The sequence below is a fragment of the Topomyia yanbarensis genome, chromosome 3, assembly GCF_030247195.1.
Source record: "Topomyia yanbarensis strain Yona2022 chromosome 3, ASM3024719v1, whole genome shotgun sequence".
Taxonomy (NCBI): domain Eukaryota; kingdom Metazoa; phylum Arthropoda; class Insecta; order Diptera; family Culicidae; genus Topomyia; species Topomyia yanbarensis.
In genome coordinates, this window is record NC_080672.1 from 132,111,184 (window position 1) to 132,137,589 (window position 26,406).

Consider the following 26,406-nt stretch of genomic DNA (forward strand, 5'->3'; position numbering starts at 1 on the left):
CATGCTATTCTCCGTATTTCAGTCTTATCAAACTAATAATGCTCCATCGAATAATGCACCCACTGCCTAACCTAACCAAACATATTGCTAGTTGTGATCTCACGGATAACGATCATGCTTCATTTTGATACCGGGTGGGGCAGCTGTCGGGGCTAAAGTAAACACCTCGTAGTCAGCTATCGAGAAGTTGTAATCACCGAAAAGATTTCCAAAGGAAGCATTCGGTCCGTCGTATGAGTGTGGAAAATTGGAGTATGATTCCAGGCTTACGTTGCAATTATTAGAAATCAGTAAATCAGCACCTGCACCGAAGATGGGACCGCAGCTGAAAGTAGATGGGGTTCTGTGAACTTCTTGGTGGTTGAGATGTTTTTAAATACTTACTCTGGATGATAACAAATAGCGTAGGGTTTCTTGATAATGTCGTATTTTGCAGGTGGTTCATTGTTGTGGTTCAGCGCAAAGAGGAAAGCCTTTTCCGAATGTATGTATCCGCCTTTACGATTGGTTTTAGCGAATGCCACGTCTGTGAACCCACCACTAATGGCACCTTGTGTTCCCTTAAAAGCGTATATAAAAAGAAATCAATAGCAATACATACGATCAAAATTGCGTCAACCAACCAAAGCTATTATGAACAGAGGAGCGATTCCGTCGCAATGTCTATGGAATGAGGAAGCAGTGAATCCATTCGTCGAGGCTCGATAAACTAAGCGCCAGGTTTGCTTGTGGACTCCATACCAGCCGTTTAGAGTACCTTGCATATGTATTTTGTCGTTCTTCAAAATGGACGATCCGTGGAACAGGTTGAGCATAAGTCGTGGCTGGAGTCTTTTGTCATGTTCGCCTAGAGGACCCGCGGGAATTGGCACCGCAGCCGCTGGCAGCTTATTCGAGTGAAGTGCTGCCCTGCGGTAACGTTCCAGCGACAGTTCTATCGGCACAGCGCCCGTAGGCTCGACTTCCTCTGCGAACACTTGGCTATCGATCAAAAAAAGCCGCACGTGGGAAATCACAGGTGCCAATTGTTGACAAACTCGCTGTCTCTCTTCCTCGGTCCAGTGAGCGGTGGGCTGTGTGACCCCGGCTTGATTTTTAGCCCAAGCCAGCACGCAGCGCCATACGTCCTCTTCTTCTAGGCCCAGCTAACAGGATTAAATTAGGGGTAAAACGATTAATGCTTATTTGTTAGAAGTTGCAAAACGAAATAGTACAATAAATTAAATATTGATTTAGCCGAATTCAATTGTATTCAGTTAACAAGCTGGCAGGCTGAAACATATTTTGAGTAGTAAACGGGACAGAGAAGGGAAATGTGCGTGCGTGTGTTTCCAAATTATCTGTATGGTGTACAGTCGTGATTCGCTGGTTGGACACTTTATAACTGGACCGCTTTTTAGTTGGACCTCCGCTAGTTGGACCATTGTCCAACTAAAAAGCAGCTGAACGTCAAAATTTCATGTCAAATTGCCTTTGACAATCAATCTAACAATCTTTTGTACTACTAATGTCTTCTTTGGAGAGTTTTTGACACTTGTCAGTCGGCCCAACTAGCGAATTAAATTACTGCTAACTTTGTTTACTAATACTAAAATATAGAGACTGATGTTTTAGGTGGGATTTTTGTGTGACGTGATTAACATTAACAGTAGGTACTACAGCGTAGTAAATACCAGAAATTTTGTATCTTTCCTCAGCTTATTGCCACTTGGTCAACTCTACCCATAAAATCTTGGTCAAGTCTCCCTAACATTGGTTCTTACGGTCAATGTTGTGCAAATTTTAGTAATAACTATTCCAATGTTCCGATTAATGCAAAATCGTTCCACTACTTCATAAGGAATAAGATGTGATATAAGTACTTTCAAAGTAATTATTAGTCTAGTAGGTATGTCCATACAAAGTTTGATAAAAAATTACATCATTTAAGACAAATTTATTATTTACGGAACATTTTCTATAAGGAAAGGATTTTTCATTCCAAACTTTTTAAATTACCTTAAGGGATCGAAACAAGCATAAAAATATTTTTGAAATTTTTTAAGAACCTAATAGAATACGTCATAGCCAAAAATATAATTCTGCGCTTGGTCAAGTCTCCCCATGTTCCCCTACTCAAAAAACAAAGATTTTGAATATTCAGTACAGTCGGGATTCGTTGGTTGGGCCACAGCATTTGTCCAACTAACGAATTTAATTCGCTAGTTGGACCGACTAACAAATATCAAAACTCTCCAAAGAAGACATTAGTAGTGTAAAAGATTGTTAGATTGATTGTCAAAGTCAATTTGACATGAGATTTTGACGTTCAGCTGCTTTTTAGTTGGACAATGGTCCAACTAAAAAGCGGTCCAGTTAAAAAGTGTCCAACCAGCGAATCACGACTGTAGTAGGTCAATCTTCCGTTCGTAGCGCTAGCATCTTCATTATATGACGTTTACTATTCCACAATTTTGGGTGCACTGCACATTTCAACGCTTAGTACACAAAATGCAAAAGTTCGTGATTTGTTTCTACTAAAACAAAAGTTTTGTGAAAAGAAGACTAATCGAGTACATTAAATATGATGCAATCAAAGAGCTTGTGTGCGAACATTATTTTAAGAAATTTATCGATAAAATTTTCAGCATATTGATACAATGTTTTCCAAATACTTTGAGGACACGAACTGCCTTCAGAGGAAAAAGGAATTACAAAGCGTTTCGTATAAACCAGTGGTTTTCAACCTTTTTCGTTCCATACACCCCTTTACGAATATTGGTTCCCATGATATACCCCTTCCTGAAAAATGCTTACCACGCACAGAAAAAAAGTAAGAGTATTCCGTTCTTAGCAAAAAACAACTAACACTTGCTGTTAGATTGAAAGTAAAATTTTTAAACTAATCAAAAATAAATCTAGTATCGAAATAAAACTTCTACATTTAAATAATTGAAAAATAATGTGTGCATAATTACTCTGCCAGAAAAAAATGATCTTCAATTGGATGTAAACCTGTGAAATTCTAGATAAACATGTGAAAAGCGCCTTAGTGCAAATGAGATTCTCGGTTTGTTTGCAGTTTACTATTTTAATTAAACACGTTAAAATACTGGATCTGAGAATTCTGTGCAAATATCTTTTTTTCGGAAATCGGTGACCAAAAAGACATCTTTGCATTCCAAAACAAATTGAACTTTCCAGGTTCCTGATAACTAATTAAGGTCCACCAATAAAGCAGAAAACCCAAATAATCGTCAACGACGCTGTCAAGAAAAGCACAAAAACGAAAAGGTGAAAACCAAAAAAAGAATGGAAACGCTAAAAACTGCATTGTATATTCATTAACCATTGTTCAAATAACGAGAATTTTTACAAACATTTCAAAACCTTCTGAAATAATTGTTTTTAAATTCGTACAATTCGTTTTATTCGTTTACTTTATTTAAATCATTTTTTTTTTCATTTCATTCTATTTACGTATTCTTTATCTTATTCGTTTCATGGATTTTATTCATTCTACTAATTTAATTATTTTAACTATTTTAGTTATTAGCACTTGAAACTTTGTTCATTTCACCTCTAATTGGGTATCAACTTCGCATGTGTTCTCCAAACTAATGAATAATATGTGTAAGAAATGTCTCATCTCACATGCCTCTCAATAAAACATGAAACATGCCTCTCAAAAAAACCAAACCTTTTTCGCTTTTCCCGCACAAAAAGATATTTTGCCCATCAAATCTTATGAACTCTCGGCAACAGAGTATGTTCAATAGACTCATGATAAGAATCAAGTTTCGGTTACGTATTTTACAACATAACTATTATATGGAATCATAAAAATGTTGTACTGCCGCTCTACGCATAAGTGTCTCATGTGTATAGGGAATCCCATATAACATGGCACAATTATGCGTATAGCGGCAGTACATCAGCACTATAAAAAGGTGAATTAAATTTTATTTCCCAAAACGCCAAATTCAATATTCTATAACTTTTCTCACTCTTAATAATTTTTTACGAAAATTCGACAAGTTTTAAGCACAATATGCTGACCTAATGATTTTGAAAATTTCTGAAAAAAAGGATGTTTGATTTTAACAGTGTACCACTAAAAAACGTTAAAATTTTGTCGACACTATTTTGTTTCATAGGCATTCGATATAGTCAAAGTTACAGAACATTACACCTAGCTTTCGTGGGAGTACAATTTAGCTTGACTTTCACACTATTTTTAAGTTACGACAAGCTGCCAAGAACAAACTTTTATTAATATATCTACCGCTCACCAGTATCTTTTTAACCTAATCCCCATTGTTTACTGGGGACTCTAAAATAAAGGTTAATGGAAAATAATGGTCGAATTTAAGAATAGGAGAGGACGGAGTAAACGTTTTACTGAAACTAATAATCATATTTATCTACAATCGATTTTGTATCTCCGTATCTTGAAAATCTGTATAAATTTGTATAACCAAAAGATGGGTGGGTAATGTCTGCGACATAACCGGAGAGATGTAGAATACATAAGGAACACGTTCTTCAAATATGTTGATACTCATTAGGATTTTCGGACAAAAGCTGATTTGGGCGAGGAATATTTCAAATTATTCTTTACAAAAATGATGGTGGTCCTGAAAAGGACCGGTTTTGTTGGCGTTGTTGGCCTTGGTGAGGGAGATGGCTAACGATGAAATTAATTGTTAGCATGAGGAAGTCGCGTAGTACTGGTCAATGGAAGAACAGATAATAATTGATTCCTGAAAATCAATTTTTCTTTATTCATGTAAATTATACATACTTACAAATCTAACAGAAGATTCCTGATCATATTTCTGGATCATTAGTGCGAACATTGTGTAATTTGGTTAAGTACAATGAAAGTTACAAACTTTCCAAACTCGACCTTCTGTTCATTCAGAAATATTGAAATGGGGTGTCGTGGTCACAATAAAAAAAGATGGGTGGGTAATGTCTGTCACATAACCGGAGCGTCGTGATTTCAATTCGAGACGTTAATTTAAATCTAATAATATTCAACAGAATCACGTTTGAATGGGAAATTTTCAAATAATTCTCTATGGTAATAATGGTGGTTCTGAAAAGAACCTTTGGTATCGGCGTTGGTGTTGATGGTGATGCGCTGGATCGTTGGATATTTTTGGCATGATAGTTACGTGCCTGGCGAACTGTTTTGTAGCCTCGAACAAAACGACAAGACTGGCTTCTTCGGGTACCATTACGGCTGAACTTTATAAGCTTAGCTCGACTTTGAAATCCTGCACAATCTCACGAATCAGACACTGGTAGGGCCATTTTGTTTGCTACTAGCACGGAGCTGCACAAAAAATCATTTAATGCAGTTAGTTCACGGGGGCTGCCAAAAAGCTTGAATAGAAGCATGCGACTTCAACGTTTCTCTTAAACGCATGCAACAACACATTCGTTTTGGTAATACTGATAATAACAGTAGAAAGGAATGGAAAAGCAGTGCACGAAACGAGCGAGAGGATAATTTAAATTTTTGTTCCGTGTGCAAGCTACTTCTTTCCACCCAACGTATTATGTTGCTTGTTGAAAATTTGCTACACACCTTAAAATAAAAGTTTCAGTTTAACTCTCACTAGAACACAATTGATTGGTCCTGAAAAGAACCGTTGCTTTTATTGTAATTTACGCCCACTCCCACAAACCGACCAAGTAGGCATCACTGGCTTCATTACGGCTGAGTTTTGTAAGCGTAGCTCGACTTTGAAGTAATACACAACCTTACGAACCAGACGCTGGAATGTTAGCCAGCGGATTAGTTGCTCCGTTGCCCTTTAGTTGGGGCGAAATACTAGCATGGCGACAGTTCCTGATCGGTAGTTGGTTGCGATGGGCCACCAGTAGCTGGGGCACTTTTGCGGACCGTCATCATCGCCAACTGCTTTCCTCCGGTGGACTGGCTGCTTGCTAGTGCTTGAACGAATACGAATGATGAGAAAAACCGACCGACCAATATTCATATATGAAAACACGAGAAAGCACTACTATCGCTCTCCCGCTCGTTTTCGTGCCATTCCTGTGCCTTTCCTTTCCGTTCGGCTACCAATACTAGCATAACCAAAACGAATATTCTGTCTTTCCATCGCCTTCAATCTAGTGGCCAGTGCTAGCAAACTTGCATGTTCAGTTTTTCAATAACAACATTCCAACAATATTTTCAAAGAATGTTGCAGATTTGAAAAGAAGGAAGGAGAAGATTTTCACAAATTTAAATTCTTTTGTTTTATTTGTTAGCGCTGATAAAGGCTATTTAGTTTGCTACTAGCAAGGAGCTGCACAAACAAATCGATTTATGCAGTTAATCAACGGAGGCTGCCAAAAAGTTCGAATAAAAGCATGCGACTAGTGTACTTTGCATGTTCTATATTTTATCAATACTAGAGAGGATCAATAAAATAATTCAAATTGTTATAGCGACATGCAATTGTGGCAACACTGGTCATGAGATGGTGGGGGAACACGCACATTCGTTTTAGTTATGATGGTAGTAGCAGCAGAAAGGAATGGAAAAGCAGTGCACGAAAACGAGCGAGAGAAGATAATTTAAATTCTCTTTCTTTCTTTCCACACATCGTATTTCTTATATTGCTTTCTGAAAATTATTTGTTATACACCATAAAATGTAAATTTCAGTTTAACTCTTATTAGAACACAATTAATTGGTCCTGTAAAGAACCGTTTATTGTTTTATTGCGGGAACATAATTCAGACGCACTCCCCGCGGACACGGTGAGCTAGAAAGCACTATTTTGCATTCTCGAACAAACCGACCAAGTAGGCATCGTTGGCTTCTCGGGGCATCATTACGACTGAGCTTTGTAAGCGTAGCTCGACTTTGCAGTCCTGCACAATCTCACGACCCAGACGCTGGAACGATAGCCTACTCTGTTGCCCTTTAGTTGGGGCGAAATTCTTGCAGGGCGACAGTTCCGATGAGTCACCAGTAGCTGGGGCACTTTTTCCGTCTGTCGCTATTGCCAACTGCTTTCCTTCGGTGGACTGGCTGCTTGCTAGTGCTTGAACGAATACGAATGATGAGAAAAACCGAACGACCAATATTCATATACGAGAAAGCACTACTATCGCTCTCTCGCTCGTTTTCGTGCCATTCCTGCGCCTTTCCTTTCCTTTCGGCTACCAATACTAGCATAACCAAAACGAATATTCTGTCTTTCCATCGCCTTCAATCTAGTGGCCAGTGCTAGCAAACTTGCATGTTCAGTTTTTCAATAACAACATTCAAACAATATTTTCAAAGAATGTTGCAGATTTGAAAAGAAGGAAGGAAAAGATTTTCACAAATTTAAATTCTTTCGTGTTTTTTGTTAGCGCTGATAAAGGCTATTTAGTTTGCTACTAGCAAGGAGCTGCACAAACAAATCGATTTATGCAGTTAATCAACGGAGGCTGCCAAAAAGTTCGAATAAAAGCATGCGACTAGTGTACTTTGCACGTTCTATATTTTATCAATACTAGAGAGGATCAATAAAATAATTCAAATTGTAATAGCGACATGCAATTGTGGCAACACTGGTCATGAGATGGTGGGCGAACACGCACATTCGTTTTAGTTATGATGGTAGTAGCAGCAGAAAGGAATGGAAAAGCAGTGCACGAAAACGAGCGAGAGGATAATTTTAATTCTCTTTCTTTCTTTCCACACATCGTATTTCTTATATTGCTTTCTGAAAATTATTTGTTATACACCATAAAATGTAAATTTCAGTTTAACTCTTATTAGAACACAATTAATTGGTCCTGTAAAGAACCGTTTATTGTTTTATTGCGGGAGCATAATTCAGACGCACTCCCCGCGGACACGGTGAGCTAGAAAGCACTATTTTGCATTCTCGAACAAACCGATCAAGTAGGCATCGTTGGCTTCTCGGGGCATCATTACGACTGAGCTTTGTAAGCGTAGCTCGACTTTGCAGTCCTGCACAATCTCACGACCCAGACGCTGGAACGATAGCCTACTCTGTTGCCCTTTAGTTGGGGCGAAATTCTTGCAGGGCGACAGTTCCTGATCGGGTTGCGATGAGTCACCAGTAGCTGGGGCACTTTTTCCGCCGTCGTCATCGCCGACTGCTTTTCTTCGGTGGACTGGCTGCTTGCTAGTGCTTGAACGAATACGAATGATGAGAAAAACCGACCGACAGATATTTATATAATCGCGCTAATATGCACTACTATCGCTTTCTCCCTCGTTCTCGTGCCGTGCATGAGCCTTTCCTTTCCGTCCGGCTTCTAATGGCCTAACCAAAGGAATATGCCGTCTTTCCCCCACCAAGTGCTCTCGTCAAGCAACCCAATGCGAATAACCATACGAACAAACATGTAATGGACCTATATATAAACTTTTCATTATTTTATTGTTCGGTTGGTCTACCATAACGACGGCTCTGTGCGGGATGGGCTGAAAATTTTCACTTTTCCGAGTCGTTTTCGAAAGATTTTTCAAAACACATTTTTTTGTTATTAGTACATGTTATACATACTTCAAATTTTAATACAGCATAGAGGAACATATTTGCAACAAATTGGCCTAAAAATCAAATCATTCTGTTAAGTATGATAAAAGTTATTAACGTTCAAAATCTGACGCGGCGCCGCAGCCGATATTTTGAAACGGGACCCCTATATTGAAACCTTAAATGTATTCTACATTAAAAAATCTGTATAGGGACCATTCATAAAGTACGTAACGCCCACACATATATCACGAATGGCGCCCACTACAACACTGCTTTAGGCCAATTGTATCGGGCCATGATTCTGAATGTGATATTCATTGTACGATTCAGGTTTATACGGGCATAGGGACTCGCGATCGCGTGTATCATCGCGAAGAGATCGAGCATTTGTACGTTAACGTGTTCGATCGCGTGTGCGTTTGTATGTCGCGTGTGCTAACGTGTATGTAACTTAGCGTGTATAAATTCTATTTTATAACCGTGTGCCTTTCGCATATTCGCGTGCGTTCTTGGATAATCGCGCGCGAACCGTGAATCTAGTACTTTATTTTTGGTGTACAGCTCAGATGCTAAAGAAAGTGAGATCTTCCATATCACTCGAGTTCCCGGTGATGTCGCCATGGAACGTGTTGTCTAGTGAATATGAGCTTTATTTTTTGATTGATACTACTGAATTATTGTGAAAGTTATTAGGACAAAAAGTAATGGTTTCCGGACGTGACCGATTCATGAGCGCGCGAAAACGGACGTTTTGTAGGTTCGCGTTTAAGACAGCATTTGAAACTTCGTAAGTACTAAAACGTTCTCCTTATTACCGGGGTTTTATTATCAATTCAAATTATTAATGTACAAAACTGGATTTTGCATCCGTGTGGCCATTCCTATATACGCGTGCGTTTTTGGATGGTCACGCGGACCATCATTCTGATAGTTGGTTTTCGGTGTACAATTCACATTCTGACAGGGAGTAATAAGTTACCCCATTTCACCAAAGTCCTCGGTCATGCCGCCATGTAACGTGGTGTCCAGTGGATATGCGAACTTTCTTTTTTCAATTGGTTCAATTGAAAGCGTGGACCTAGTCTGCTGATATCAAGGATAGAAACATCCGGAAGTGATCGATTCATGATTGTGCGACGTTTTTAGTTTCACGCTTGATACCGCGTTTGAAAATTTATAGCAGCTGAGACATTGACTTTATCACCGGGATGTTATCATGTTTACGAGATCGCGGGTGTAGGTACCGTGGATGGTCGCGAAGGGCTCAAGTATTTGTATATTAACGTGTTTATCACGTGTATGTGACTTCGCGTGTACAATTTCGATTTTATAATGATGTAGCGTGTATTCATGTTTGATCGCGCGCGAACCGTGAATCTGAAGCTTAATTTTTAGTCTATGATACAGATGGTAGAAGAGAGTCCGCTTCCCCATATCACTAGAGTTCCAGGTCACGTCACCATGGAACGTGTTGTTTAGTGAATATGAGCGTCACTTTTTTAATTGGCTCAACTGAAGACATTAGTCCAGACTACTAGGACCGAGGTAAGACTTCCGAACGTGACCGTTTCATGATCGCGCGAGTGGTGGGTTAATGTTTGAGACCGCGTTGACAAGTTTAAAGGTGCTACGTTTACTTAACCGTTATGTATCCGACGCGGTACCTGGGTACCATTTTAGGTTTCAATTCATGGAATTCGTATGTTTTATCAATAGCTGGAAATTGAAATTTTGTGACATCTTAGAACTTCACTAAGTCAAGCTATTAGGTAAATAATATTGTTGATATAATAAGGGTGTGAGTGAGGAGGGGCTCCTGATTTTTTTACTACGTAACAGGCCGACGTGGGTACCCGGGTACCCACAAAACTTAAATGCCAATAACTAAGGTAATTTTTAACCGATTTTGATACTTTTAAGTGTTTTGGATTCAGGAGCTCATCCACTTTTAGACTTGGTGAAAATAAATATGGTTACTTGATTCGGTTCCCGGGAATCCGGATTTTCGGAAGCTTGTTCCGGTGTTGGGATACTGTTTGTGAATTTCAATGAAATACTAGCAATATGGGTATCAAAATTCTTGGAATTGCATCAGTAGGCTGTATCTCGCGGTTTTGGAACCATTTGGTGATTTGACCCCGGAACGGACATTCCGGAGCAGATTACCGTGGGGCCGTGAGTGGCCATTCCATTCGAATTCCACTTTTCAAATTGCCATAGGGTCCCTTAACAATAAATAACAGACTTTCGAGACAATTTGAAGAGTTTTGATACTCATATTGCTAGGAAATTATTAAAATTTACAAATCATACTCTAGTACTTGAACACTACTCCGGAAAATCCGGATTACCAAGAACCAGATCCGCTCATCCGGTTCTATTTTACAGAATCAAAAAATGACCGAGTTTCTGAATCCAAAACATCTAAAAGTGTCAAAATCTGTTAAAGCAAACCATATTTATGAACATTTCAATTTGTGAGTACCCGGATACCCTCGTTGGCCTGTTAAAGCTGTTAACTACCGGGGTTTTTCATGTAGGCGAAATCGCGGGCGTAAGTATGTGTGGATTATTGCAATTGCATGGTCGCATTTAGATTTCTGTTATCGCAAAGGTCACGATCGTTTGTACCCATATGAGTATAGATAGCGTATAGTAGAGATGCACTAATAAAAGGAATCATTACATGCCAAATCAAGAAAAAAACGCTTTTAATCCACCTAACAGTGTGATGAGACATTTCTTATAACTCTTATCACTCTCTTCGGATATTATATCGTTTGAGAACATTTAGAACTTGATGCTTCGCGATGTTTTTGATAACACATACTACATGGGATTGTGGCAGGACACAGAGAATCGCTCAAATCAGCATAGGACAACATCAGTGCTAGAAATCTCAAACCAAATCAATGGGAGGGCGAAAAAATGGCCCATAAAATAGACATACAAACGAATTATTGCTAATGCTCTGTTAATAAAATATCTAAATTCCTCAATCAATGCATTGTGGTGGGAAAACTGAATTTTCCTAAAGGGGTTATGTATATTGTACTGAGCCAAAAAATCGATTTTTTTTTGAATTTCTGGAAAAAAGAGATACTAGCAGTGACACCATTCAAAGAAAATCAACAGTGAATATTTCCAGACTTGGTTTTATTTCCTATTTAAGAAATATTGTGTTTTTTACATCCTAGATTGCATGATTCAGTGATCGAAACCCAAAACTTCATGAAGTATTTGAAATTATTAAATTAAAATTTGTGTTTGCTATTGAAATTGACAAAATGATAGTATCGCCCCTTTGACGATTGTTTACTTTTTCGGTCCCACCTATCAGCATTGAAGTATCACCCTTACATTTTGTTTACAATACCAATTTTACAATTGGTGGGGGTTTGGTGAAAATCGTGCCATTTGAGCCAATATATTCTGATTCCTGATTGGTGAAAATCGATCTTACTGTCCAAACGGCATAATTCCGAAACCGTAATTTTTGAAGTTTTAAAATTATGCAGAATTAATTTTTCAAAAAATAGTAACAGAGTTCGTGTTTTTAGCGAATTTGTTGAGACTTTATTGTAGTCATGAATATTAACCTGAGAAAATTCACCATAAATACTTCTTGGACGATATACCGTCAAAATTATTTTATCAAATGATGCGCTGTTTAACGTTTGTAAAACTCATCGAAGATACTAACCCTCCGAAATTGGCGGTTTCAAAATGATGTTATCTTGACCTTAAATTACTGTTTTTGAACATTTGACCTATACATAATTGGTCATACAACAAAAATCAAATTCTCATCAAAATCGATCAGAACCTGCTAGAGTCGAATGGAAATCGTAATTTTTCATAAATTTCTCTCTACATTCGGAAAGTGTTATCCTCGATATTAATCATATTACGTTTTCGTCTCAACTCGACGCATTCCCAAAATGAAAACCTGTTTTAATCCACCTAGTGGTGCAATTGTGCTTTTCTCATTTGTCCAGACTACGATTCCATGGCTGGTTATGTTCAATACAATGGTGGAATTAAATATTACATGCTCAGTTCGATTTGCACATACGTACAATGGATCGACAGCCACGATCTTGAGATACTGACCGCCGCTGGTTTCAAGCGATGTTTCAGTATCACATAGTAAGATCCGGGAGGTTCGGGTCCTGCCGAAAATTTTCAACTTGTTAAGAAATTTTAAACTAGTTTTAATTTTAAAGTAGCAACCACTTACTGCATACTCCCTCCGGGCCGGTATGATTGACGATTTTTAGAGTGATTGGATAACCTTTCTATATGAGAAAGGCGAAAATGTCCCAAAAAAATCAATTTTTGTCAAACATTATTTTTTTCGAGTTTACATCAAATCTCGATGTTTCATGCATTATAAAGTCATTTGGCATCAAAAATACAAATTTGATTTTGAAAATTTTTCATTTCAGTTTATATGGGAATTTGCTGTGTGATTGCACTCTTCAACTCGTAACTCCGGAACCGGAAGTCCAATCAATAAAAAAATCAATTGCAGCCGATGGGAAGGTTGTACCTTTCATTTGAGACAAACTTTGTGCAAATCGATCCAGCCATCTCTGATTAACAGAGGTCACATTTTTTTCCACATACACACATACACACACATACATACACACACACATACATACACACACAGACATTTTCCGATCTCGACGAACTGAGTCGATTGGCATATGACACTCGGCCCTCCCGGTCGGGATTAGATTGACAAATTTTAGAGTGAATGAGAAAGGCAAAAACATTTTAGCAAATGTTGAAAGTTATACATTTTTTTGGTGAGCTGTTCTATGTTTCATAGACATTAAATCAATTTTAACTTCGCTTCCTATTAAATAAAGACCCTAATTACAGTACATCTCTACAAAAACGAGCTCAATTTGAAAAGAAATCTGAGGATTATGATTGATTACAGAACTCTGGAATTTTCTATTGGAATGTTTTCAGGCAGGATTTTGATATTGATGCAATTAGACAACTGTGAAATCAAGACCAATAGATCAGTTACATATCAGGACCCCATTTCGACAATTTATCAAAAGTCCTCATGATGTTTACAACAACAGGATATCAATGTACGGATCAGATAATTGTTATTGTAATATTGAATTGAATCAGTCAGCATCAATAAATTTTCAACTTCAATCCAATTTTTTTTGGGTGTGGTGGGGGGGGGGGGGCGTTGTATGGTGTTAAACCCCAAAACCTTCTCTTGGCAACGCCATTGCTTGGAGTTATTTATTTCGCTTTTCATTTTCCGATATGTTTCAGATCGATACGATGGTCATGAGTTAGAAAAATTGCAGTCAGAAGGTTCGCACAAATGAACATTTTTGCACTGATAAGTTATCAAGTTCCTTCCAGACAACTTGGAAGTGTTCGGTGATTATTTCTAGCGGTTGTAGATAGAAAAATGAAATACAAAATTCGTTTTATCGAAATAATGTTTGGCTTATTTCAATGGATTATTACTATATTGAACAATAAATAGGCGACAAAGAGTAATCCACAAACAACAAGCCATAACTTTTAAAGTATTCAAAATAAATATTTGAAGTCTTCAGTAAAGTTATTCGCAAAAGTAAGAGCTACAAATTTGCTGAAGGCATCATTTCGATATAATCACTTCCATGAAAATTTGTGAAAATATCTCACTCATAGGGGGATTAATCAGCAAAAGCACAATACCAAAAGAAAGGGCATATTGCCTCCATTAAATTCTCCGAAGATACTATTGACCTAAAATAAGCCGTTTTGGCGTTAAAAATAGATTACATGTTTTTGGTTATATTTCTGGCAATGGGAAATGATAAAAATCTTTCGTCCGCATTTAATGTTAAATATCTCTTTCGATAATAGTCCGATTTCAACAATCTATAGCTTGTTCGAAAGGTATTCGTTAATGCTATCTAAAAACATATAAATTGTTAATCTATATTGTCAACTTCGGCAAATAATTCCAAGAAACTGCAAAAAACGCCATTTTTACACATTCAAACATTCATATCTTGGAAACTAAACATCAGAATCAAAAACAAATTAATAGCGTTCATACTGTTTTTTAGTTCTTTCATTTAAAATTGGTTTGGATAAGATCGGTTCAGCCATTGCTGAGAAACACGAATGAGAATTTGTCCGTTACATACACACACACACACACAGACACACACACACACACAGACATTGTCCCAAATCGTCGAGCTGAGTCGATTGGTATATAAGACTCGGCCCTCCGGGCCTCGGAAAAAATCTTGAAAGTTTGAGCGAATTCTATACATTTCTTTTATAAGAAATGTAAAAAGATGCAAAGAAATTGATTAGAAGTGTATAAATTAATCGATACTATTTTGGTATACTTCAATAATAGAAATGCAAACTAATAGATGTTCAAAAGAAACAGACTAGTGAAGTAGAATAGAAAAACACATTTAACATGCAGTCAAACTCGTCTAAATGCAGCAAATGTTGTATATTTACCATTAACGACAATTGCATGTTGTTAGACTTTCATCATGCTATGCTGGCCGGGAATGGAATGACTCACGTGCGTCGGTAAGTTCATTGTACCCTAATTTATCCAATTCGACTTTCCCGAATGAATAGAACCAAATGCACAAATTGATCACCAGAATTATTAGCCACTATTCTATCATATACGCCAGTTCTGCATCCATTCCCTGACCCAACTGTCACAAATACTCAGACGAACACATACATAGGTAGACATACGACTAGCACATAACAATTGTGTACTAGTACGAAAAACTACGATTATTACAAAGCGATGACTAATAGGTTTCTGCTTATGTATTCATTAAATTAATTTAATTATTATATGCAGAATGACGAATTCGACCGATAAATGGACACACAATGACTCCCACTGTGAGCCCCGTCCACAAATACCGCCATCAAATTGTGGAACAATAATTGCAAATACGGCACACTGCAAAAGTCAATGCACGTCGACTCGCCAGTCGGTCACATCACCGCGCACAGACCAGTGGTTGAGCGTTGTTATGCGCAGGAGTATGAAGAAACATAGAACATACACAAGGTGCATAAACCCTCTCGGTCTCCTCGATGCACCACTATCGAGGAGCCAGGCAGTTGTTCTTTAGCACTGATGCACGCAATATACCTGATGATGTTTGCAATACCGCCAAACCCCTCAACCATGGGGAGGTCCGTTCCAATAAACAACGAAAGCTGAACAAGCCTTTAACCAGCGAGAATAAGCTGAACAAAAACTGTTTAAGCCATTATCTAGCTAAATTGTTTGTTGGGATATCTGTGATACAGATTCTTGGTCCAAAAATGGCAAGAAAATCTGTATTATATTTGGTAACCCTGCAACTCGGTAACACTATTACAATTAGAGACGAATTCTCCACCATCGCTTAACGTTTGAGCCTGGTTTAAACGTATGTACTGAAAAAACCTAATTTAAACGTTAAGCGAGGGTGAAGAAATCGGGCCTAAGTGCAGTGACACATAAATTTTTGATCACCTTAGGGCCGATTTCTTAACTTTCGCTTAAGGTTGCACAGAGAATGGGCAAAAATCGAAAATGAAAAAAGCAGTTTTTTCCACACCGTGTGTTAGATGTTCATAAAAATCAATCAGCTTATGTAGAATGTTGTTACAGTACTGCCGATTAATTTTTATGAAGATCTAACGCATGGTGTGGATAAAAACTGCTTTTTCAATTTCGATTTTTGCCCGTTCTCTGTTCAACCTTAACTTTTAAACCAGGTTCGCCGGTACGTTTAAATCTGGCTTAAGCCATAAGCGAGGGTGAAGAAATCGACCCTTAATCACGTGAGATTTGTGTCACCTCACCGAAAATGACCTTCAGAATAATCCCCACATATCAGGACATGCCGACCAACTTGACGTACATTCCACGCTGTGGTTTCTTCGACGACTACCGAAATCAAATACCCCCCCCCCCCCCCTTTACACGGATTTTGCGACGAATTTGACTTTCAAACGAATGTCGTTCGATAGAATCTCATTTCCGTTTGATTTTGCTGTCGTTATTGAGGATCATTCGAAAAAATTGTAGTGCAGAAGAAGCAGTTAAAATACAGAATTATTAGTTATTATCAATAAAACTTACATTATCGTACGAAATCACCTGAATTAGGCCCTCCTTCGTGAGATTAAGAAATGCATTCGTTTTGGAACATTCAGACGCATTTTCAGCTATGTAAGTGATGCACTTATCCAGAAAAGGTGGTGCAATCTTTGCTCCTGAAATTAAAATTGTTTGTATAATGAAGACTTCATAATTCGAAAATTTTGATATAAAAAAACACGTTTGCTTTCAATTCACTTTATTTATTTACGCAGATTTCTACCGAATCCCCACACAAACCTACGCCTGCAGCCTTTTATTACGCTAATAAGTGTTTGAATGAAATCAAACCACTGTTCAGTCACTCAAAAATAACTGGAATCTCCAAACAATAGACCTAAAACATCTCCACCACCCTTAGTGGGTCTGGACGTTTTGGATGAGTGTAATATTGTCCCCCTTCAGCATAATCCGTCCTAGCTGGCGTCGGTTCTGTTTCTTGATGTTGTACTCTTCGGACTCGTCCAGAACCAGGTTCATATACTCATCGAAACCGACTGAAAAGCAAATAGATGCATATCAACTTATGAAGATCGAACATTGAGGTTAGATCCGAAAGCCGCAACCCCAACTTACCGATATGTCCTTCTATCCGCAGGTGAGTATTCTCGTACAACCAAACCTGGACGCGGGATCGATTCTGAAGGTAGCGAAAAATCAAGTTGATGGGTTGGACCATCACCTTTTGCACCTTTGAGCCTTTAAACGACATTTTTGCGTTGGTTTTCTCACTAAGAAAATCAGGAAACGTTCCAAAGACGCGACCGAAACAAACAAACAGAGATGCCAGGTACTTTTTTCAAATGTCTGCAACAATAATTTTAAATGTCTGGGAAGAACAAAAAATGTCAGGAAAGCTAGTGTAACCAAAAGCCTTTATATTCAAAAATCTGCAAATATCTGCAACAAAACTAAAAAATCTGCAAATATCTGCAACCAAACTAGAAAATCTGCAAATATCTGCATCATCGAAAAAATCTGCAGCTTATATTAAAAGTCTGCGAATTTGCAGACTTGTCTGCAAACCTGGCATCTCTGCAAACAAATTTGATGCGATTTTATTTTTGACAGTGGAAACAGGGTGGCCAGATAGAATTCCTTAATATCGGTAGGGTCACTAAAAGTTTATCGGTAGGCCGGGTTGTTGTCCCAAAAACGTAGTATTGACATAGAATTGTAAAATACTGACAACAAATGAATGTTGAGTAGGATATATCCAAAATCAATAAAAATCGGTAGTTTTCGGTAGGAATAACGAAATATCGGTAGTTTTGCCTTGGTCGTCTGTGAATCGGTAGGGAAGACCAAAATCGGTAGGACTACCGATAAATCGGTAGATCTGGCCACACTGAGTGGAAAAGAAAAAAGGAGCGAAACTGCGGCGTTCATTGACAACTATTTTTCGCTCGTTATAGCATGTAAGGAGCGAGCGTTTATGGTTTATGGCGCATTTAGCAAATTATTTTTTATAGCACAAATGGTTGGTGTCTGAGGCGCCAGAACCTCTAGCGGCGAATAGCAGAAAATTGGATTTACACTCTAATTAAAATTAACTCTAGTAGGTTCGTCACTCGAATAGTCTAGTTTTAGGCTCCATATCAAAATTACGAATGGGAGTCGTTTTTTCAAATCAGAATACTTTTGAATGTATGGTTTCGGTTCCCTAATTCAACTTAATTTAATACCTCTATTTATCCAAGTTATTCAAACACATTAGTTAAATCAGTGTCTACTATCTCTTCTCAACGCATTAGCTTAAATGATGAATAAGGGTGCGTTGTACTCGAATTTTCACTTCGCTCAAACATGAATATTTCTAGAGAAAATTTTCAATAGGACGTAAGTAACAATGAGAGATTCTCTTTGAGGTCTTTCTCTTCTATTAATTACTCGGCCATTTCAACGTTTACTACTCTACTCTTTGCATAATATTGTAGTAAAAACCGTCGGTTTTCGATATGTACTGGAAAATTAGTACAAAGTGTTGTAATGACGTCGTAATAAACGAATAAGAAAGTAAACAAAGAGAGGCGTCCTATTGAAAATTTTCTCTAGATTTAACATTTTCTTGGCCAGATTTTTCATTGTATTACTTCTTAGGAACGAAACAAAGATGTTGAAAACTATTTAACTACACGCAATTGAGTAAAACATCGACTTGTTGTTTTAATGAAAGCTTAATGAATTATTTTTTTTTGAGAATTTTTTCGTAAAATACTCAATCATGCAACTCGAAAGCGCATTGGTTCACGTAACTGAAACAGTGTGGATGTTTTTCGTTGCACTAGAGAGGATATATCGAAAATACAGTTGATGAATAATAACAATTCTATCGCATGGTTGGCACTTTGCTGAGGCCATTCAAAATTTATATTTATGACGAATATCACGATAATAGGAGAAAACTAGTTGATAGGTTTATAATGTTCTGACGTTGCATCTACCTGTTATATAAAATAAGGGACCAGACAAACGATCAATGGCTTTGTAATGTTTAAAATGCGTTTAAATTTACTCGTACTTTATTTGTATCATGAAATTTATTTAGTATGTATGTATATAAAGTTTACACTTTTCGTATTAGCGCATTTCCCCAAATTTCCCGATTGAAAGGAACGGCCTCGCTCCGTGAAACACCGCGCTTAGCCTATCTATTATAATATCGCAATTTTGCATAACGAAGGGCTGAGTGATAACACATGTAGTTCCAAAAAATAGCCCTGCGTTATGCACCGTTTTGTGCAGTTTGATTATACCAGGTGCAAGTGGTGCCAAATTCACTACGTATAATTCAAAAGTTCTTTTTAAATTACATTGATAAAAATGGTTGATTGTGTGAACTGATAGGATTGACGGCACTAGAAAATAATAACGATTTAGCTAATTTTTAGTGCCAAGAGTCTCAAAAAATGATTTTTGCTATAAATCAAGATTTCGAGGGCATATTAAATAGTTCGAACGTGGTTTTGTATTACATTTGGCCAGATCTACATAATTTACCAGATTACTTTGAAAGCACATTCATTTTTTTTTTTTTATTTTGTGGCACCGTGTAGGGTAACACCCCTATATATTTTTGACCCTGTTAATGTATTTGCACTTTGATATTTCAACCATAGCCAAGAGGAACCGGTGGATATTTTCATATTGTATTTAAATATACAATTGAAATATTTTTTATTGATTCAATTAGTTTGAATGATTTTGTATTATGCATTTTACGTGTTTGAAACGGTTTCTTTGTAATGTTTTATCCAAATTATTGTGGAAGGGTCCGAAATGTAAAAAAATCATGCTGCAAAGAAACGTCATTTTCGAGTAACACAGAACAGTTATTTTGGAGTAGAGTCGTGCATGTATTGCATTAAAAAATATAGGCAAGCATATATTGACGTTAACGTAATTTCACTTCCTATAGGGGTCCAAAATTGATTGGTTACACCAGTTTCAATTTCTCATTTCACGTACCAAAAAAGAAAAGAGTTCGACTGCGTATCTATAACGTCATCTGCGCCGGAAAAGACCAAACACAGTAGGTATATCGCTTATTGACCCAATTGCAATCTTCCAAACCCTACAAATAATCAGACTTAGATTCGCATATTTCCAGCACAAATTCGAATTTCGAAAGGAGCTGTAAATTCTTCTAACACACCTGGTACGGATTTATAAATGGAGTTAGGTACACTTCTAGTGCTGGACTCCGCACGAAAAAAAATTTCCGTTTTTTTTTTGGCCTAACACAATATATTTTTTCCGTTATTTTTCAGTTTTTCATACATAATGTGTTGAATGAAGAACTTAAACATTTTATTCACAAAATAAGTCGATTGTCCGCCATTTCAAAGGGCATTTTTTCGCTTTTGTTTTGGTTTAATTTGACTTTCGAAATTTCTCGCAATGGTGCACGGAAAAAATTGTTACGCAAAACCGTGAATAAAATGCCATTAATTAGGGAAAAATCACGCTTTTGCGTTGCGAAAACGGGATCATGAAAAAAAATCATGTGTTTTGTAATTATGTTCAATTTTCCTTCAGTAAGGCCGTAGAACGCTTTTATTAGTGAGATATTTGGTTTGGATTTGTGAACATCAGTTACGGTCTTCGCCATGTCAGTACTCAATCGATATTCTTCAGGAACATCATTCATACAACCAAAGGTTGACTGATGGTTTTATTCATAATTTAAGAACATTAGTTCACAAAATCAAAACATTCTGAATATTTTCTCGTGAACTATTTCACGAAACTCGGAATTTTATTCATGAATCCGTTCAATTCTCGTGAACTAATTCATTATTCCTAATATATTTGTCACAATCCAATATTCGTGTTCGTGAAATAGTTCACAAAATCATACAAATTAGTGGTATATTAGGTATTGGTGAACTGTTTCATGATTCCGAGTACAATAGTCACGAATAGACTTACCGTTTGTATTCACGAAATCATAAAAATATTCATGTATTCGTGAACTGGTTCATGATTCCTAGTTCAATAGTAACGACTGACTATTCGTGCTCGTGGAATAGTTTACAAAACCATGAAATATTATTCATGTATTCGTGAACTGCTTCATGATACCTAATATAATAGTCACGGTTTACCATTCGTGCTTATGCAATAGTTTACAAAATCATCAATTATCATTCATATATTCGTGAACTGGTGCATGATTCTTAGTACATGATTTACGACCAATTTTGTGTGATGGTGATATTTACAAGATATCCCTAATCATTTTCAATTTCATGCAACATAGTTATGAAATTTTCACGTGAACTATTGCTCAGAATTTGGAGTATTATTCGTGGAATCATTTTTGTTCCGTGCACTTTTCATGAAACGTCCAACTACTAACGACCATTACGAGCAGTAGATATAAGAAAACTCTTTCGACCTCCAACATTGTTATTCATTTGATAAGGTTCAATGTGATGTCAGGGCACAAAATGAAAACTGGACTTAGCACCACAAATCGTGTTTGTGATATAGTGCGCAGAACAAGATACCGCGAATCAGTCAAACTTTTTTGATCCAGTTCATGTTACTCCCACTAAAAAACCGATACTAACCAAAAATAACAGATCGCGATAAGACGAAGAGAAATTACGAATGCCATGATAAAACTACTGATATCATGAACAAGAGTCACATTACTTTACGTATCAAATTCGAAAGTAAGCTCTAGAATAAACGATATCATGATAACGTGAACATGAATTGCGAAAACCGTCACTAAGATCCTGATATCATTAACAAAAATCCCCCTAGTCTGACAGAAAAATCCGGTAGTAAACTCATGAATATAATTGCACGGTAACGTGAAGAGAAATCTCAAAAATCGCGAATAAGCTCCTGAAATCGTGAACATCGTTTGACTGTCGGCTATGTATTCCCAAATCATAAACAAGAATTATAACTAAAACTGAACATGTCCAGGGAACAACAACAGTAACCTAAACAAAGACAAACAGTTTCATGAATACGAGGTTTATTATTCATAATTTCAGTAGCTTGGTCACGGTTTTCGTAAATCGTTCCGTTCACGAAATCATGATCTTTTGCTCACGAATTTACGAACGGATTTTTTCCGTGTGTTGTCCCAAGATAAATTAAGCGATATAATATCGAAAGTGAGAGCTATAAATGTCTAATCACATTGTTAGATGGATTAAAAATGTTTTTACTAGGAAGCTGCTCTCGAAAGCTAGAACTAATCAACATAGGGTAGACGAGCCCTTATTCCTCTCATTAGTCAGGATGTCACACTATTTCGTTGATAACTCGGCTAAATGTCGCAGGATTGCACTTAAATAGGTTTTACTTCAGGAATAGCTCATTGAGGCTACATGGGACCGTTGATGTTTCTACTTCACTTTAATGACGAGTATTTAGTGCTAAAGACTATTCGACGCTCTTTCGCAGATAATTTAAAAATATTCCATCTCATCTGCTCGCTAAATTGAGAATTGTTGATTTCTCCTACAATAGCTTGAAATCTTCGCTGATTGTGGAGTAGTAAGAATCGCGTGTCTATAAAGCAAGATGTAACAGAGGGGCGTGGAGGCTCAGTCTTTGATTGTCCTGGATTTTCATTCGCCTGATGTGAAGGGATATACCCTAAGTATGTATGATATGAGCTTAGGGGTATACCGTAAGTATGTATGTAAGTATGAGCCTTTGTCGCAAATGTCAAGGTGACAAATTTAACAGAAGAAGGTTTTATGCTAAGGCGCCTCTGTCAAAACATAGAGCTTGTCTAGATCAGTTTCCACTTATCTAGTTCAAAACCAAATTTTTTCGAAGCATTTTGCCGAAGATACCAAATCATTTGTATGAATATCCAGATCGTCAAAAGAAGCTTCCTACTCCTCTTTGGGGATGGATAATTTGTTTTTACATATTGCTCATATTGTATGTTTCATGTTATCCCGCAATAAACATCCAAATATTCAACGAATAAACGATAGTTGGTAGCCCTTTCATGCAAGGCAGGAAAGGGCTACCTAAAATGCATTTTTTTTGACGTAGGACTACGTCTTTGTTTTCGATATGGGGGTGCACTCTGCAAATTATACAAAAATGGTATGTAACGAAAAGTGGTCCAATTTTAAACGCATATAATTCAGCCATCTCACGATAAATTTTCAAATTTTTTGGGCAAATCGCCCCGAAATACTTCTAAGAATAGATTCCAATAGATAAACCCAAAGATTTTTGATATCATAGCATTAAAAAATTAAATAATATATAACCTTGTCAAAATATCGCGCATTAACACACAGAAGATAGCGCTTCCCAAGCCCTGTACGACGGTTTGGTGTACCTAGCGCGCAACGCTTCTATGAATGACGTCATCATCGACTATTTAAAGAACGGACTTGGCCAGACACGCTCAGTTCCCTGTTGAACGGCTGGCGAAGCAGATCACTGCGCTGTGTTTTTACAGCCAGTGTAGCTGAGCTAGAAGTCCGTTACACTGGCTGTGGAGGGACGTTACCCTGTGTCGTCCAACAGGCGACCGCTCCAACTGCTTCCTAAATGCCGCTGTAATGTTGCCAGTAAATTTTTGATATGACTAGCACATGTATTTGCTATTTGCGCTTGAAATTAATTAATGTAGTGGTAGTAATAAGCTTCCCATTTTGGTTTAAACACAAGGACTGTTTTTAAAACAGGATTTGATAAATTAGTTTAGCTCATCTAAGCAATTTTATCAATTCTGTGATTTAAAAGGAATTTTACGGAACTTGGTGAATTTGGCCCCACTTGCAACTGGTATAATCAACCTGCACAAAGTGTTGCATAACGCAGGGCTGTTTTTTGGAACAAAATGTGTTATCATTCAGCCCTTCGCTATGCAAAATCACGATATTATGACAGATGGGCTAAGCGCGGCCGTTCCTTTCAATCGGGAAAGGCCGCGTGGAATTTTGGTGAAATGCGCTAATAGTGTCGTGGTGGTACTAGTTGTCTCTTTCGCTCTACCCATCATCATCAGCGTTGACTCATTTTGCATTGTACGCTTGAGTTCAATGTTTGGTGCGAATGTGTTGGTTGGTAGGGGAACTGGCGGTAAAATGAACACGTTAAGCAAAGTCATTATTTTCTAACTAATAAGTGAATGAGATATTACAATCACCTTATGTTTCTTGTTAGACATGTTTTGTACATATCTGGTAAAAATAATTCGTCATAAACACATTTTTTTCAAACATGATTCTTGATTTCTAAACATGTCCAAAAATAAGACATGTTTATAGCAAGTGGGTAAAATGAACATGTGGCGGTGGTAAAATGAACAGCTTTTGGTGACCTGCAAAATGTCCTGCATGTATGCAATGCGCGTTGGAAAGCATTTTCCGATCAATGCTAATACCCAACAAATCATGAGCTTTGCCTACACACAGGGCATTTTGCAGGCAAAAAAAATTGTCACGGAAGAATTGAATTTTCATGACGTAATATTTACCATTTTACAATCCTGTGGCATCGAAAACACATCTACAATCTTGGGGTTATCCATGGGTGTTTGAACTTTTAGGATCTGTTTGAGAGCAACAAGAAAGCTTGTCCTATACATGAGATGTGATTATATTGTCTAAAATTTGATTTTTCTTCACCGGTCCGGGTGTTTTTTCCCACACACTAAATATTTTACATTAAGTAGTATAGTCCTACGTCTACAGTTCGTGCAACCCCATAGGGCTGCCCCTTGTAGTTTTTCAAATTAAATGCAAATTCGTAGGTAAATCACTCTACGAATGTATAACGAAATTATAACAAACAGAAAGATTTTCGTCGGGAAGGTCACTAAGAACCAAGGTCGGACAAGAACTGTAGGTTCTGACAATATACCTTCTAACGAAATGCTCACCTGCAGGTTTTTCTTGTATCTCCATAACTGCCGCCAAAAATGTACAGGCATTGGCTACGGACATGGCAGTTTTAACGTGCTCTTCGCAAGCTATTTTTAATTCTTCGACACCTAGATCCTGAGCCAGTATCATCATTTCAAACACTTTTGAGTCCTGAAGCATAATCTGAAAAAAAAAAACAAAATCTTCGTAAATCAAACCTACATTAAAGGTTGAAGTTGAGTTGCATACCTTAGCAGTATAAACGTAGAGTATAAATTGGCGAAAAATATCCGCTTCAATATGCGGCAACCGGATGGTGGTTGGAGTTCCTGGCACAGACGGAACTACCGAGCTACCAGGGATTCGGCAAATCTCTCCACGTTTTTGCGTTTGAAATGATTTGCATCTTAAAATGAGGTACAGTTCTGGTCAAACAATTTATTAAATTCAATTTGTTTTGTCTTACCTCGCCATCAAGATGATCCGATGGGCATAGATTCGATCCTCGTTTGTTCCGAGAATAAACAGCACGTCCGCTGTGTCCTTATCTTCTGACAGCTTCTGCAGATCGTCCAGGAGCTGCGGCAGTCCGGCCAGCACTTTATCACAGATCACAGACTGCGCACGGCTTCCCATCTTTTCTGTATCGCTGTGATAACTGATTTCGTATTTCATTCAAACTGGCTTTTTGTTTCGGATTCTTGAAATTAAAAACCGACTGATTTCGACTTGTTTTTCACGGGTGTACGCTAGATCATTCCTTTCGTAAACAAACACACCATTGATCGCGGAACTATATCACCGACAACGATTCACGTTTCTATGTTTTGAATACTAATGTTACGCAACACGCGCAATAAACGTGCTGTATCAAAACAAAAACAACACGTGCTTATGCGCCACCACTACACACAGTTCGTACACCTTTCTAAGATTATGTTGGTGCAGGTGGATCAACTCTTTTTCACTCACTTACACCAGATCAAGGTAAGCTAATAAAAATAATGATCCTCGCTTCATGGAAGCGAAAAAGTTTCTATCTTAAATTCATTCAAAATGATTAACTTTAGAAGATTTTGTTGAAAACTTCACAACCATTCCATTACGCGCTTTACCATGCACAAACTGATGCAAACTTTCAGTACTTTAGCTTCAAAACTTACCCAAAACAAGCGAAAGATCGCTGGAGTTATGCTAAGGCTCTGTGCAATCTCCTGACAACTCTCCATTTGGGAAACCGGCGGCTGGCAGCACAATCTTCTTCCTCTGCGGGATTCTATACCTGTTGCTTTGTGTCTACTACTACATGGTTAAATAAATACCTGGCCGTTTCTTCAGGTTTCTGTTTTGATCGGTCAATTCA

The 26,406-nt window shown here is 37.5% G+C and overlaps 2 protein-coding genes across 2 annotated transcripts; both read right to left on the reverse strand.

Annotated features, from left to right (window-relative positions):
• On the reverse strand, positions 1 to 26,406 carry LOC131691361 (uncharacterized). The gene is made up of 7 exons (XM_058977684.1): positions 25,510 to 26,406; positions 25,293 to 25,449; positions 25,061 to 25,226; positions 16,663 to 16,796; positions 624 to 1,145; positions 385 to 560; positions 1 to 325 (listed from the first exon to the last, which is right to left on the reverse strand). The coding sequence occupies exons 1-7, from the start codon at positions 25,716 to 25,718 to the stop codon at positions 100 to 102; spliced, it is 1,590 nt and encodes a 529-aa protein (XP_058833667.1). The 5' UTR covers positions 25,719 to 26,406; the 3' UTR covers positions 1 to 99.
• Positions 16,869 to 17,457, reverse strand: LOC131691362 (probable small nuclear ribonucleoprotein E). Its single transcript, XM_058977685.1, has 2 exons — positions 17,257 to 17,457; positions 16,869 to 17,177 (listed from the first exon to the last, which is right to left on the reverse strand). Exons 1-2 carry the CDS (start codon positions 17,390 to 17,392, stop codon positions 17,038 to 17,040), a joined length of 276 nt encoding a protein of 91 aa, XP_058833668.1. The 5' UTR covers positions 17,393 to 17,457; the 3' UTR covers positions 16,869 to 17,037.

Bases quoted from the DNA above. Each gene is read 5' to 3' on its own strand.
- LOC131691362 (XM_058977685.1), bottom strand. From the start codon at position 17,392: ATGTCGTTTAAAGGCTCAAAGGTGCAAAAGGTGATGGTCCAACCCATC. The intron at 17,178-17,256 runs GTAAGTTGGGGT...TTTGCTTTTCAG, and splicing joins GCGGATAGAAGGACATATCG to TCGGTTTCGATGAGTATATG.
- LOC131691361 (XM_058977684.1), bottom strand. From the start codon at position 25,718: ATGAAATACGAAATCAGTTATCACAGCGATACAGAAAAGATGGGAAGC. The intron at 1,146-16,662 runs GTAAGTTTTATT...TAATCCTGTTAG, and splicing joins AGGTGATTTCGTACGATAAT to CTGGGCCTAGAAGAAGAGGA. The intron at 326-384 runs GTAAGTATTTAA...ATCTACTTTCAG, and splicing joins GCTATTTGTTATCATCCAGA to CTGCGGTCCCATCTTCGGTG.